This window comes from Palaemon carinicauda, chromosome 2, assembly GCF_036898095.1.
Source record: "Palaemon carinicauda isolate YSFRI2023 chromosome 2, ASM3689809v2, whole genome shotgun sequence".
Classification (NCBI taxonomy): domain Eukaryota; kingdom Metazoa; phylum Arthropoda; class Malacostraca; order Decapoda; family Palaemonidae; genus Palaemon; species Palaemon carinicauda.
Window position 1 is genome coordinate 64,858,350 of NC_090726.1, and position 16,822 is coordinate 64,875,171.

A 16,822-nucleotide genomic window follows, 5' to 3' on the forward strand; every position below is an offset into this window, starting at 1 on the left:
TGAGCCGTTCCAGCTCAGCTAAAGACATTACCTTCATGTAAATCTGAGTGTCTTGTATATACTTACCATATGCCAGAAGCCAATGACAATAGTTCCAGTACGGACATGACAGCATAGGAAACATGTAAAATTAGCATTTCGTCGTCTCATTGCTTCAAATCGTTCTTGCAGCTTTTGCAATGTCCCTCTACCAGTAACAACAGTAGTGTTAGGTTCCTCATTGCTTGCCATGTCTACTGTTTCTGGACCTCCTCCAGGGTCAGCCACTTCTTGATTTTCGTTATTATTCTGAAGTTAAAAGTAACAATTGTGAGCTTTAAAACAATCAAGAAACAAAGAAATAAAAAACACAATTCCTGTCAGGCTCTTACTATCATATAAAAAATATAGAACTGTATGAAAGGAATTTTCAGGGAAAGAAAATATATACTGGATATATATTTTTCAGGAAATTTCAAAGTCTGATCTGCCTACACTCTTAAAGTGTTATTAAACATACTTGGCATGGTACTGCAGAAAGTATCCAGGGTTTCTTGCAGTTTCTTTGGTTTCACCTGCATAAATTTCTGCTATACTGTATAGTTTTTCCTAGTTCCCTTTCAGAGTATTCTAACCCAGGAAAGACTAAAATATCAATCTACAATACTTAATCACAATAATAATATACTAATGATAATAATAACCATAACAATAATAATAAAACAATGATACTAATATTAATAATACTGTACCTGCAATAATAAATTACTTGTCTATAACAAAGAAATCATACACATGAACAACAAACTACACTTGGCAAATACAGTATTCAGTCAAAATCACTGAATGACATTGGGGACAAGTCTTGTATAGAGACATGCATATCAGGCCATAGGATTGTAACAAAGGGTGCAAATCTGTCTCACACCTTCAACTTCCAGCTAAGTGCAGGTACCCAATTACAGTAGGAATCCCATACCAAACATATAATTACTAATCCGAGTATTGTTTAAAATTGCGGTAAATTATTCTAGCAAAGGATAAAAGTTAACATTTTACATGGTATCTGCTAAGCACTCTCAAGATGCAATGCAAAATTCAATTTTGAGCCCTCTTCATTAGGTTCAGTCATGTACACTTTCTGCCTGAATTCCCGTTCTAATGGTAGGTAGAGTAAGTATATATAAATGTACAATATGAGTTTTAAGTAATCCCTCATATTGAAGCTGAATGTTTAATGTAATAAATACTTGTACAATTTAATCACTTGAAAATAACAACATAGTCAGACCTTGCCAATCACAGGGGTTAGTTCACACAGACACCAGTAAAGAGGAAAAACTGCAAATAAAGGATACACCCCAAATACCACTCCCTATTTTCTTGTATAACTACAGAAAAACCTTGAGTATTTTAGCCTTGAAAGAAGACAAAATAACTATATTCATAGTTTTATAAGGCTAAATACAGGAAACAAATCACAGCCATATTACACCAAATATAAAAGCCATTATAGTATTACATAAGCCCCTAAAATTCACTTACCGGTATTTAAAGGTATCAGTCTCAATTTACTATCCCCTCTTATGTAACTGAGTATTTTGTGCTGCATTTGGTCTTACATAGCTCTGGGTTTTTATATATTTTCAGTTACGATGCATTCACAGTTACATAAATGTGATTACCCTTTCCAACGAAAAAGATCTAAAAATATTGAGTTACATAAGACCACAACACGTTCTGTAACCTGGGGCTGGTTGAATATGTTTTTTTTAAGGTACAGTAGCACCTTAGAGCCATTACAAGACACAAAAATAACTCATCCATGTTGTTGGTTACACCCCATGTGATGATACTGCAAAGGATGAAAACTTGGAATCAGGGATTGACGGATTCTGAGTTTTCGCTACAAAATTAGGAACAAAAGATAAAAGACCTACTTACAGTGCTCAGAATGAAAGAATGAATACGAGTCCTTGTAGTTTGCTTACAGGCTTAATCGAAGCCAAGGCAAGGCAACCAGAAAGCCCTTGGTTACATTCCAAGATGGGGATCAAATTATGTGAGGAGGACAGGTCTGCTCCATACTCCTGATAAATACAGATAATTCCTACAAAGAGGAAATATCCACTTCTCTCAGTCTCATACCTAGCTCAAGGCTGAACGATACCCTTATACCACTGAGACTGAGAGGTGTCTTTCCTCTTTGAGGTAAGCTAAAAAGTCTGCTTCTAGTGAAATAGAGGCTACAAGAGAAGTATTCCTTCGATGGCACTAACCACAGAACATGGCTCACGTTGCCTGATACACGTCAGTGGAAGATTTCCTGAGACATCGAGACGTTCCATGCTAAAGCCTCTCCCTCTCTTTCTCTGAGGAGGTGCTGGATAAACTTCCCCCCGTGAAGTGATAGGGCTTTCACAGATTTGTGAAACCTTTGCAGGTGGGGCTGACGGACCAGGTTGTTTCTGCAGGGGAGGCCCTCTCGGAACTTCCCCTGGTAGAAGCAGAATGTCCGAGTACCATTCTGCTCGAGGTCATTTTGGAGTTACAAGTCCTCGAGTTACGACAGTATTGAGTTACGATGATTTCCCATCACAAACAAGCTCCCAAAAAGTACTTAACATAACAAACTACATTCTGACGTGTAGAGCAGCTAAAACTGTCCCCTGGCCATGTAGTAGTGTCTTACACATCACTTTAGCATCAGTACCAGCACTTAATTTTACCTTAAAATAAGTACTCGGGATTTCGGTGTTTTTTTTTTTTTTTTTCAATAATTTTTTATCTATTTTTGCTTGACATCATGTCTGAAAATCATAAATGAGATTCTTCTGATAGAAGTGCATCCATGAAGAGGAAATCAATTATGATGGAAACAAAATTGGACATAGTAAAAGCAAAAAAAAAATGGGAGACTCCTACGAACATAGGTCATACCTTAGGCCTTAGTTGTTCTATGGTTACAGCATTAGTAAGCATACATAAACACTGAAAAGAGAAAGAAACTATTTTAAAGGCTAAGTTTGAGACATCTGTGTTATTCGGCACCTAAAATCAAAGTGACCGTTCATGGGCTTTCCCGCCACTGGCTAAAATTACTGGCTACTTCCAACACATACATTTAAGTTTTAACTGCCAAGTTCTTGCTGTGTTTGAATCTATCTCCTATATAAAAGATGAAGGTTTGTATTAGAGTAGGCTACAACACAAAGATTTTGTGATTTATCAGCCATTCTTCCCTGTAAAGAAGTGCTTCTTAAAAGGTCTTACTCACTAACAACTGTTGGCTCCAAGGAGGAGCTAACAAACCTTTTCTCTTATGAAACCACAAAGAGTTTAAGTAATTATCAATATCTGGGACATATGCAATGCCCAAACTGTTGCCTGAGACAAATTGACATCCAAGAGCATGTATAATCCCCAATTTGGTAAAAAAAAAAGTCGAAGATAGTAAGGTGGAAATTGGTGAGTACACCATGGACTTTACTGCTTCTACTAATTCTCACCTATAATAATAGCTAGAGAAAGCCCTGGCCTACAGCATACGAAGAGCAGGGCACTGAAACACAATGGTTAGAATGGAGGCTGCATAATAACAGAAGCACTACGAGGATGCCAGAATAAATAGTGCTAGTTAAAACTTTTACCATTTCTTTACACTATCGATGTCCCGTTACATATTAGCTTGAACACTTGGAGACAGAGTATGAAGAGGATACAGGAATGGGAGATGGATAGGATGACAGAGAGAGGGGGAAAAAAGCAGTGATCAAACCTGATCATCAGAAAAGCCTTAAGAGCATTATTTAGCAGATTCTTATTAGCTCTCAGGTCAAATGATTCCTGTAGTAAATAAAGATAGCCACTTATTCTCAAAAAATACTTCCTCATATCTATTTTGCAAATCACAGACCTGTCCTCAACATTTTACACACTTGAGTTAGGATCATACAGTACTTTAAACAAATAGTCCAGTTTACAATTAGTCCCAAACAACTGCACATTACTGGATTCATAAGATAACATACCTTTTGAAAAATAGGTAAAACTAACAAAAAGGGCAATAATACTCTGCTGAAAAAACCCTGTTATCTGATACATGAATTCTAAGTACATTCTCTTGAACCAGTAATTATCCCAAAGCTGTTGAACAATATCAGCCTGGAACAAGAAGCTAGCTGATTACTGTAAAATGTTATTTTCATTAGTAAAATAAATTTTTGAATATACTTACCCGATAATCATGTAGCTGTCAACTCCGTTGCCCGACAGAATTCTACGGGAGGGATAGGCCAGCTATCACTATACTAGAAGGGGGTGTACTCACAAGCGCCACCTGTGGCCAGGTACTACAGTACTTCTTGTTGACGCCACCTCACTTTTTCCTCGGTCCACTGGTTCTCTATGGGGAGGAAGGGTGGGTCAATTAAATCATGATTATCGGGTAAGTATATTCAAAAATTTATTTTACTAATGAAAATAACATTTTTCAATATTAAACTTACCCGATAATCATGTAGCTGATTCACACCCAGGGGGGTGGGTGAAAAACCAGTGTACAAGACTAAAGGATAGCTAAGTATCCCGTATTTCATATAATCAGTTATCCACAATAACAATGAAATAATAAGTACCTGGTAAGGAAGTCGACTTGAACCGTTACTCTGCCTTTAATAAGATCGTCTTCCTTACTGAGCGCAGCGTTCCTCTTGGAAGGCTGAATCAACTCAAAGGTGCTAAAGTATACAGGGCTGCAACCCATACTAAAGGACCTCATCACAACCTTTAACCTCGGCGCTTCTCAAGAAAGAATTGACCACCCGCCAAATCAACAAGGATGTGGAAGGCTTCTTAGCCGACCGTACAACCCATAAAAAGTATTCAAGAGAAAGGTTAAAAGGTTATGGGATTATGGGAATGTAGTGGCTGAGCCCTCGCCTACTACTGCATTCGTTGCTACGAATGGTCCCAGGGTGTAGCAGTACTCGTAAAGAGACTGGATATCTTTGAGATAGAATGATGCGAACACTGACTTGCTTCTCCAATAGGTTGCATCCATAACACTCTGCAGAGAATGGCTCTGTTTGAAGGCCACTGAAGTAGCCACAGCTCCCACTTCATGTGTCCTTACCTTCAGCAAAGCAAGGTCTTCTTCCTTCAGATGAGAATGTGTTTCTCTAATCAGAAGCCTGAATAGTAAGAAACTGAGTTCTTAGAACTTGGAAAAGAAGGTTTCTTGATAGCACACTATAAGGCTTCTGATTGTCCTTGTAAAGGTTAAGACCTTTTTAGATAGTACCTAAGAGCTCTAACTGGGCAAAGTACTCTCTTCAGTTCGTTCCCCACCAAGTTGGACAGGCTTGGGATCTCGAACGACTTAGGCCAAGGACGTGAAGGAAGCTCGTTTAGCAAAAACCGAGCTGCAAGGAACATGTAGCCGTTTCAGATGTGAAAACAATGATCCTGCTGAAGGCGTGGATCTCACTTACTCTTTTAGCTGTTGTCAAGCACACGAGGAAAAGAGTTTTTAATGTGAGGTCCTAAAAAGAGGCTGATTGGAGAGGTTCAAATCTTGATGACATAAGGAACCTTAGGACCACGTCTAGATTCCAGCCTGGAGTGGACAACCGACGTTCCTTTGAGGTCTCAAAAGACCTAGGGAGGTCCTGTAGATCTTTGTTGGTGGAAAGATCCAAGCCTCTGTGGCGGAAAACCGCTGCCAACATACTTCTGTAACCCTTGATCGTAGGAGCTGAAAGGGATCTTACTTTCCTTAGATATAACAGGAAGTCAGCAATCTGGGTTACAGTGGTACTGGTTGAGGAAACTGCATTGGTCTTGTACCAGCTACGGAAGACTTCCCCTTGAGACTGATAGATTCTGAGAGTGGATGTTCTCCTTGCTTTGGCAATCGCTCTGGCTGCCTCCTTCGAAAAGCCCCTAGCTCTTGAGAGTCTTTCGAAAGTCTGAAGGCAGTCAGACGAAGAGCGTGGAGGATTGGGTGTACCTTCTTTACGTGAGGTAGACTTAGAAGGTTCACTCCTAGAGGAAGAGTCCTGGGAATGTCGACCAGCCATTGCAGTACCTCTAAGAACCATTCTCTCGCGGGCCAGAGCGGAGCCAACCAACGTCAGCCGTGTCCCTTTGTGAGAGGAGAACTTCTGAAGTACCCTGTTGACAATCTTGAACGGCGGGAATGCATACAGGTCGAGATGGAACCAATCCAGCAGAAAAGCATCCACGTGAACTGCTGCTGGGTCTGGAATCGGAGAACAATACAACAGGAGTCTCTAGGTTATCGAGGTAGCGAACAGATCTATGGTTGGCTGACCCCACAGGGCCCAAAGTCTGCTGCAAACATTCTTGAGAAGGGTCCACTCTGTGGGGATGACCTGACCCTTCCGGCTGAGGTGATCTGCCATGACATTCATACCGCCCTGAATGAACCTCGTTACCAGTTAGCTTTCGATCTTTAGACCAGATGAGTAGGTCCCTTGCGATCTAGAACAACTTCCACGAAAGAGTCCCTCCCTGCTTGAAGATGTAAGCCAGGGCTGTGGTGTTGTCAGAGTCCACCTCCACCACTTTGTTAAGCTGGAGGGACTTGAAGTTTATCAAGGCCAGAATAACCGCCAACAACTCCTTGCAATTGATGTGAAGTGTCCTTTGCTCCTGATTCCATGTTCCCGAGCATTCTTGTCCGTCCAAAGTCGCACCCCAGCCCGTGTCTGATGCGTCCGAGAGGAGACGGCGGTCGTGTTTCTGAACAGCCAAAGGTAGACTTCCTTGAGAAGAAAGCTGTTCTTACACCACGCGAGAGAAGACCTCCTCTCTTCGGAAACAGGAACTGAGACCGTCTCTAGCGTCATGTCCTTTATCCAGTGAGCAGCTAGATGATACTGAAGGGGGGGGAGGTGGAGTCTCCCTAACACGATGAACAGGGCCAGCGATGAAAGTGTCCCTGTTAGACTCATCCACTACCTGACTGAGCATCGGTTCCTTCTCAGCATGCTCTGGATGCATTCTAGGGCTTGGAAGATCCTTGGGGCCGACGGAAAAGCCCGAAAAGCTCGACTCTGAAGATCCATACCCAAGGAGACAATGGTCTGGGATGGGACGAGCTGAGACTCCTCAAAATTGACCAGGAGGCCCAGTTCCTTGGTCAGATCCATAGTCCATTTGAAAATCTCCAGACAGCGACGACTTGTGGGAGCTCTTAAAAGCCAGTCGTCTGACGGAGCCGGACACAAGATCATGGTACTGCTGCACAGTCTGTGAACTGTCAACCATGGGCAAGCGAGGAAGTACAGTGACAACCCGAATCTGTCTAGACTGTCTGGGTCGTACAGACAACTCCTTATCGGGTTGCTGAGGTTGCCGCACTGCGTCACAACAAGTCACTTCTGCTGGTTGTTGAACGTCTTCCCCGTGACACATTGACTCCGTAAACAAAAAATCCTCTAACAAGGACTAAGCTTGGACTGCATGTCTTGCAACACAGCTCAAGGTCTAAGGGAGCAGGTGTGGTAACAGACGGGATTAGCGACTGAAGTGGAACCATTACCTTCCCTGGAAGCATGTTATGCTTAAATAAAAGTCCATAGGAGGCTACGCAGCTAAAGGCTCCCTCCAAATGACAGAGTCCTCAAGGGAATATCAGAAGGAGGGAGAAAAGAACTTTCTCATCTACAGGGACCATATCCTAGAAAAGCTAAGTTCTCTCAGTGAGGGTTTCACTGGTGCAAAAGCAGCAGACTAGAAGGCAACGTTATGAAACTGCTTGACAGTCTAGTGAGTTGGCAACAACCAAAGATGTGTGACTGAGAAGCATGCGGTAAGGTATGCAGAGCATGTTGTATGCAGAGTATGCTGTATGCAGAGCATGCTGTATGTAGAGCATGTTGTATGCAGAGCATGCTGAATGCAGAGCATGCTGTATGCAGAGCATGTTGTATGCAGAGCATGCTGAATGCAGAGCATGCTGTATGCAGAGCATGTTGTATGCAGAGCATGCTGTATGCAGAGCATGCTGTATGTAGAGCATGTTGTATGCAGAGCATGCTGAATGCAGAGCATGCTGTATGCAGAGCATGTTGTATGCAGAGCATGCTGTAAGCAGAGCATGCTGTATGTAGAGCATGCTGTAAGGTAAGCAGAGCGTGTGCATGGCGTTTAACATTTCTCAGAAATTCCATGACCAGTGCTAGAGTGCTTTATGCATGCTTGCATGGGGTTTTAATATCAACATAATATTTACCTTACATTCATAACTCATGATTCATATTTTTGCCATATTTTGCGATATTGTTAAAAATATATTGCAAGGAATATAAATATATTTTCATAAGTAATACAAATAACCTCCATTATCATAATGTTTGAAAATGGAGGTAAGGTATGCTGAACAGCAGAGTCAGAACGAGCTGGAACAACAATAGTTGTGGTTTCCTCTTCAAGACTCTGTTGAGGGAACACCTGAGGCTCAGTCTGCAAAGGCTGATCAAAGGAAGTAGCAGAAGGTAGGCGCATGGGTGGAGGAGGCTGACTCCTGGCATGAGTGGCTGAACTCAAGGGTTGCGCTTGCTGAGTGGTTGGCGGATGCGCAGTAGCAAGTTCCTGAGGAACGAGTTGAGGTTCCTGCGGTGTGAGCTGAGAGCGAAAAGGTAGTGGCTGCGCAGAACGCAGTAAAAGTCTCGCAAGTTGAGGCTCCTGAGGCGCAAGGCTAAGGTGTTGAGGTGCTTGCCTTGAGGAGGGTTGAGCTCGCTGCAGCGAGAGCTGAGAAGACTGACTCATGGATGGGAGAGGTTGTTGTACCTCAAGCGAGTGTTGCCTCACTGGTGGAACAGCAAGTGGAAGCGGAGGAAGAGAGGTATAAGCCTCCTGTTCCCATTGCTGAGGTTGCCTTAAGGAAGGCGGAGGGAGCTGCACACCACTGGGATCAGTAAACTCATAACGTGGCTCAACATCGTACGCCTGGCAGGCGGAGCTGCGGTCAGGCGGAGCGAGCGCAGGCGGAGGGAGCGCAGGCGGAGCGAGCGCAGGCGGAGCGAGCGCAGGCGGAGGCGCAACCTTCTCAGCCCGACACTCACGCATCAAGACCGAAAGTTGTGACTGCATGGACTGCAGTAGAGTCAACTTGGGGTCGGCAGACACAAAGGTCTGCTGAGGTAAAGCCTTAACAGCAGAGATCTGTTGCGGCAGAACCTTACTCCTCTTAGGCGGAGTACATTCAACTGATGACTGAGGAGAGTCAGAGCTAACCCAATGACTGCATCCGGGTTGTTGAACTCTAACTTCGTACGTCTGGCATAGGTCTGGACTTTACGTTTAAGAGGTCTTGAGACCTGAGACCAGCGTTTTCTCCCCTAAATTTCTTCTGCAGACGAGCAAAATAAGGGCTCAATCGTCTGCGGGTGGGAGTGACGGTCTCGGTAAGACACGCCCGCAACCACCGAGGATACTTCTGTGCGCCGATCAAGGCCTGCTGAACCCTTTTGCCCTTCGACATTGCTTCTCCCCTGTCTTGGGAGCTTGCAAGAGGTCCCGGACTGGGAGGACGACTGGCGCGCACAGAAGTACCCTCACGCACAACACTGACACACTTTGCGCTAATCACTTATCACTTTGATTTTCTGTTTGCACTTATTTCACTGAACTCGAAACTTTAAGTGGTTTGTACCTGAAACACGCAATTCTATCCTTTCTCAAAAGTTAGTAATTGCGAAAACAGAATTACAATGTAACAGAAAAATCTAATGAAAGATAAATAATTCAGTGGCTGGAAAGAGACTAAACACTAGATCACTCTAGAAACGTTTACCTTCTTCCCCTAAAGAGACTAGGGAGAAGAGCAAAAACGATAACAACGATACTCGCTTGAATGAAACGTTTATCCTCCTCTTTCTCCCTCCGTCTCTATCTCTCTCTCTCTCTCTCTCTCTCTCTCTCTCTCTCTCTTGACTTAGAACCTGAGAGAAGAGCCCAATCATATATATCGTTAAAACATATTATTGTTAAAGGAAAAAACTGAAATATTTCCCAAAATGAAAAGTTCCTTTATTAGGATTAAAACCATTAAGTTAAGAAAGAATGAACAAAACGCTAGACACGGTTACTCTTACTGCAACGTGAAACCGTGAAAATTCTTTCTCTATCGTAACGATAGAGCGCAAGTTGAACGTTCTGAACGTCAACAACTGCAGAGACAAAACAAAACGTTAGTTCAACTTTGAAAACAGTACGAGACTATCAAAGAAATTCTTTCAAAGACATTAAAATAGCATAATATGTTAACAGGTAAAACCGAAATGACGGGCTCAATGTTAATTAACTTCGGTACCAAGAAAAGACCGCCTACTATTAGGAAGGTCGAATATAAACAAATATAAAAATTAATTTTAATAAGTTTATAATAAAAGGAAGTTAATCGAAGAGGCCTATAAGAGGCGGAGAGATATAAAATAAATCTATAACTTTTGTTAAGCAAAATTAAGAAAGAGAGTCTATACTCTCTTAGACACCAACACTTCCGTCTAAGGGAAGGGTCGGCCATTTAAAGGTGAAAGAGAGTTCATACTCTCTTCGTCACCATAATTAATCAAATTAATTCCAAAAGCTAACTAAGCTAATATAGAAGTTTCCAGTATAGCGAATAGCTGCAAATTTTAGAGAAATACTTCACCAAACCGTGAACAATACTCCAAAATCATAAGCGTATCCAAGAACGTCTTGCCGGAAGCACGACAGAGGAAAAAGTGAGGTGGCGTCAACAACAAGTACTGTAGTACCTGGCCACAGGTGGCGCTTGTGAGTACACCCCCTTCTAGTATAGTGATAGCTGGCGTATCCCTCCCGTAGAATTCTGTCGGGCAACGGAGTTGACAGCTACATGATTATCGGGTAAGTTTAATATTGAAAACTGTAGTTATACACAAATACAATTACTGAAACCTTTGGGTGAGAAGGTGCAAACTCCAAGTCAAAGACTGTTAAAATACAGTAAAACTCATTCCTGTATTTCATGTGCCAAAACTAAAACTTGAAGCATGCAGTGTATGAATAGGGGGGAAAATTCATTGAAGCAATTTTTCTTTCCAAATGAAAGACTCTTCCTACTAAATAAATTGGGCCTCTACACCAAGTTTGTCTGAAGATGAAATGCAGAAGAATCCAAAATAAAGCACAATTGCTAACCAGCATCATTAAAATCCTAAGAAAGGAATTATGTAAAACACAGATGAATCCAAGGGTTCCACTTATAATCATAAATGCTTCCTGGAGAGAGCAACCACAAAATTCTTCCATCTCTACAAATGTAACAGAAATTTTCATAGATTGGATTTATGAATTAGAGTCATATAGCCCAGCTCTGTGGCCTGTGATGCTATTCGGCACCCAAGTGTAACTGAGAGAAAACCCCAACAGTTACGCTATGAAGTAAAAGTTAAAAGAGGTTGGACAGTAAGATGGAAGAAGGGAAGCAAGAACAGTTATGTAGAAGGATATAAACCAAGTACAGCTAGGAGCTGAAGGAACACTGCAAAGACCATAAAGTAATGCCTACAGATAATGCCACTATCTCTCTACGGGCACAGCTATTCAAACCATTTTGGTATGAAACAAAGTAAAATGAGAAGTCTAATCATTGTATGCACAATTAAAAACCATATATAGTACAGTATGAAACATATAATTGGACAATTTTAATTATGTCAAAGTACTTGATTAAAAAAGTTATGAATAGACCCCATTTCATTCTTCATGGTAAGAAAACAACAAACAATGCTTCGGCTAACAATCATCACATCACTGGGTATATAGTTTTGTAATGGGATTATATGATAGTGAAAAATGGTCTTATTCTTCAACGTACACTAAAATTTGTCTATTACCCGCTAACGCAAAATTTTTTTTTAAAGTACCGGTACTCCAAACTACTCCATGAACTCTTTGTGTTACTGTACAATTAATTTCCCTCATACAACTTAAATGTAAAATGGGAGTAACCGTACCTTTTCTTGAATTTTCACCTACAGCAGTAACATGCAACTACTATATCTGTAACATAAGAGCAGTAAGTGAAACTAGGAAAGCTCTAGAATTTTCCTCTGGGAAAGCATTGTACAGAAGTTATTTAAAAACATGCAACATCAGTCACCATAACTAACAACCTTATAATTACATAGACTAATTAACACTAGCATATAAAAGACTTTACAAAAGAAATTCATATATTTTCAGCAATTCTACCACACCTCATTAGCTTAAGTTGATTTTCAGCCCTCTAAGAAATTATACATACATACACTCATACACACGTAATAAACAACGTTTTCCAATCAGCCCCTCTGTTCTTCATTTCTCAACCAAACCCAGTCACCATATCTCTTCCAAAATTTGCTGAACAATGTTATAACTCAGTAATTTTGATAAAAATTTTATTATACAAAAGGGGCAACTATTTATTCAACATTGCTTTGGAACCCACAATCATTCAAATGGTTTGAATGAGTGTGGGTTTCAAAGCAATGTTGAATAAATAGTCGCCACTTTTGTGTACAGATGGTAATATTGTAAATAGTTTATAAAAATTATTGAGTCATAACACTGTTCAGAAAATCCCGGAATTGGAAGACATATGGCGAGGGATTTTGGCTGAGAAATGAACACGATTGATAGGAAAAAGAAGTTTGAAATTAGACATAATTGATGTACTGATCAACTGATTGTTATTCAGTACTGTAAAACACTTGTGCAAATAGTGTGAGACAACTGTAAGCAGAAAACCTATTAGTGGTATAAATAGACCTAAAAAACTTGGCAAATTCAGCGGAGATGGGAAGTGTAAGGGATTAAAGACATACATGGCAAATACAGTATTGTACTTTCTTGCCGTTGGTGCTTAGAAATTCTTCTGATGATTGTGAATTTGGGTCAAGAACATGCAAATAGCAGAGCAACTGATTTTGTTTGTTAAGAAAAGGGTATGAGACCTAGATGAAATTAGTCTTAGATGCAGTGATACTAACAGAAAAGGTTTTTGAACTGAATAGAGGGATTGATCTTTGAAGCTGACTGTAGTATTAATCACTGATAGTGAAGTGTAGCCACATGGCCCAAGCAAATTGGTTGAACATGTAAGTAAAAGAAAAAAGCTGAAAATTAATTATACTAAAAGAGTCAAGTATTGGAACAATGAACATTGCAATGGATGTTATAAAAATGCAGGTGATTAGCTTCCACAAGTATCTGAGAGTAAATGGAAAGGAGCCCTAGAAAAGAAGAGATTGAGAGTGATCATTGAAAAGACAGAATTAATGGTTAGCAGTAGAGAAGGACATGTAGAAGTAAACAAATAAGTGAAAGATAGTACAGCAATAAAACAGAACAATATTTGAGATCAATAATATGATGGCAGTACTGAGAAAGCAGTGAAACATTGAGTGAAAGAAGAATGGCAAATATAGAGAGAAGTAACTGGCGTTGTTTTAGACAAGAAAATTACTTTAATACTCAAAATGAAAATCTATAAGACAGTTTTCAGGCCTGTACTATTAAATGGGTCAGAAACTTGGGAACTTAGGAAGAAAGAGAAATGACTATTGTAAAGAACCAAGGTAAGGATGGCGAGATGGATTGCTGGAATATCCCTACTGTACTAGATGGCTAGACAACATATAAAAATAATGTGTGGTACAGCATTGGTAATATTAAAGATAAGGCTAGGGATGCTCATCTGAGATACTATAGTCATGTAATAAAAAGGAAGTAGGTGGAGCCTATCAAGAGAACTAAGAGCATGCCAGTCAGGGGGAAAGGGGCACGGGACATAAGCAGACAAGATGGATGGATGTGGTGAGGAGGGCTATGGGTGGAGTGCAAGAGAGAGGAAGCAAAAGCCCGAAATAGAGGAAAAAAGATTAATCAAACAACTGACCCTGCTTTACAGTGGGACTATTCTAAAGAAGGTATCTAGAAGTAAACATTATGAAAGATAGTAGAAATGAAAAAGAGAACCATGGGCTAAAACTCTCAAATTTTAAGAGCTACTGGAATTTCTCCTAACTCTACAAACATGAGCTTTTAAATCAGGAAATTAATCTTAGCACAGCAGGAACTCGGCTCTTTAACTTTTAATGAGGTGTCGGCAGTTGATAGTGTTGTAGTTACCAGACAGTAGTGGGGTAGCCCCAGACCTTTTGGGTACATTGAACAGTCACTTTTATGCATCTGGGACTTTAGAGGGTAGTGATAGCAAAAAGTTAATTTATTGTTAGGAAAAATACAAATTACTTTTAAAATTTGTGATTTATTCCTACACGAATATGAACAAACCCTCATCCTTTGTTTAGGTGGGAGGAAGTCATTTTACCATACTGGCTGGGTAAAATCCCTGGATTGCTGATATTGGGCCTGACAAGGTACTGAGACTAGCATTCTAGACACCTGGCAAACAATGGTCAAAAGTACTTTCAGGTTCACAGCCCCAGAAAACAAAGCTGTTGCAAAAGAAACTCTTTTCTTGACTAGTCAGTCTGTTAATTAAGGCATAAACAATCTGATGGGTTTACCTGTAAATATCCATCCTACCACTCATGAGGAGCATGGTGGCATAAACACTTCTATTTACTAAGAATAGAAAGGCTGCTAGCTAAAAATCAAAAATTTTAAGTAATTTTTATTTTTCCTGACATACTTACCGAGAACTACTTTCTTAGGAGTTACCTGTAATCTCCTCTCTACCGACCAGAGTTTTGTGTAGTATACCCTACACCCGTTTTCTATGGAGGGCTAACCCGGGAGTAAGAGAACGTGCCCCGAGGGTAGCCTTGAGCTAGGTCGGCGTCAGCTATATAAGATTCTAACAGCTATACCTAGGGGAGGGGAAAAAGAAAGGAAAAGGGGCCAGACAATCTCACTAAGCATACTTTGTAACCATTATCTTCAACGTGATAAGGTTTAAAAGCTGCTCAAGAATGGCAGAGGCAAGGGACAGTGACATTGCCCTAACAAGCAAGACAATACCATAGAGACTGACCATATATATATATAATCAGTGCCAAGCCCCTCTCCATCCAAGCTAGGACCAGGGAGGGCCAGACAATGGCTACTGATGACTCAGCAGATAGACCTATAGGCTACCCCAAACTCCCATCCTTAGCTCACAAGGATGGTGAGGTTGTAACAACCAAAGGAACTGTATGTAACCAGTTTGAGCAAACTCGAACCCCAGTCTGGCGATCACCAGTCAAGGACTTTACCATATAGGCCACCACAACCCTGTAGCCTAAAGGAACTAGGGTCAACACTACTTGCCAAGCAGCAATATCAGGTCAAATTGATAACGTGTATAACAACCCTGTAAGTGCAATGCTGCAAATGTGCAGTGAAGGGGGTCTCGCGCTTCCATACTTCAGAATCTAAAACTTGAGCCACCGAGAGATTCTTCTTGTAGACAGAAGTAGCACCAACTATTCTGATCTCATAGGCCCACACCTTAACCTGCTCTAGTGCTCTAGGGGCTCTAGGGTGTAAAACTCTGTTAACCGTCACCCGCAGCCAAAATGAGTGCAATCTTGGTGACTTTCTTTTTCACTCTGCCAGTGCTTACAAACAAGTTCTGCAACCTGGTCCTGCAGGTTAGGTTCTTTTAGGGTAGCAGCTTAGAGTCCGTACAAGCTCAGTGTAATTCACCTACTTGCTTTTTTGAAGACAGGGCAAGTAGGAACACCATTTTCAGGGTAAGGTTCCTATTTGAGGTATGCCTCAATGGTTTGTAAGGGGCTCTCTTCAGAGATAGAAACACCTTGGTTACGTCTCAAGCTGGAGCTCAAATCTCAAATGGAGGACAGGTCTGCTCCACACTTCTGATAAGTATAGATAATTCCCACTGGCTCAATGTCGATGATACCCTTTAACCGCTAACACCAAGAGGCATCTTTCCTTACAAATAAGCTAAAAATCTACCACTACTGTTTTGATGGAACCAACCAACAGCAGATGACCGTTTTGCTTGATAAACGTCAGGGGAGGTTATCTTGAGGCATCCAGACGTCTCATACTGTCTCGCTCGGAAAGCCTCTCTCTTGTAAGAGGTGCTGAATAACTATCTATAAAGTGAAAGGGAATCCACTAATTTGTGGAACCTCAGCAGGTGGGGTTACCAGACCTGGTTGTGCCACTGGGGAACCTCTCTTTGAACCTCCACTGGTAGATGCAGTAGATCCGGGTACCATTCTGCTTCAGGCCATTTCGGAGCTACATGTCAATTTATTTCTTTGAATGAAAGCACTTTGTTTATCAACCTTGGAAAAGCATAGACGTCCAGGCTGTCCCATGAATGCTAGAATGTGTCCTCGAGTGCTGATGCCAAGTCTAGCACTGGTGAGTAGTAAACTGGCAGTTTTCTGTGGAGGCTGGTAGCAAACATATTGATTATTAGGGAACCCCAAAAATTTCGGAGATTCAACACTGCTTAAGATGTAAATACCACTCTTGACTCAACTATCTGACCCTTTCGACTGAGAGGACTACCGCGTGGATTGCCCATTCACACACTGCCACTGCTATATGACAAAGCGTGTGTGATACGGTGCCTTCTTTTTTGTTGATATATGCCACTACAGTTACATTGTACTGTAATTCATCAATGCAACAGAGTGACAGAATAGAAGAACTTGGAAATGACAATGTGCTAGATAAGCTGCCTTTACTTTCAGTTCATTGATGAGAAGAGTTTTGTCTTCTTGTGACCATTGGCCTGATGTCAGATGGACCACAAGATAGCACAACACACCTCCGATGCATCTGTAAACAGAAAAGCTGGAGGGAATCATTCTAA

At 41.2% G+C, this 16,822-nt stretch overlaps 1 protein-coding gene across 5 annotated transcripts in view; it reads right to left on the minus strand.

Moving 5' to 3' along the window:
* LOC137625616 (lysosomal-associated transmembrane protein 4B) overlaps window positions 1-16,822 on the minus strand; it is a 117,327-nt gene that overhangs the window by 65,987 nt on the left and 34,518 nt on the right. For all 5 annotated transcript variants that reach the window (XM_068356543.1, XM_068356540.1, XM_068356535.1 and 2 more), the window contains one exon: window positions 67-288. In XM_068356543.1, coding sequence (XP_068212644.1) covers window positions 67-231 — 165 coding nt within the window. In that variant the 5' untranslated portion in view covers window positions 232-288. The remainder of the gene's footprint in view (window positions 1-66; window positions 289-16,822) is intronic.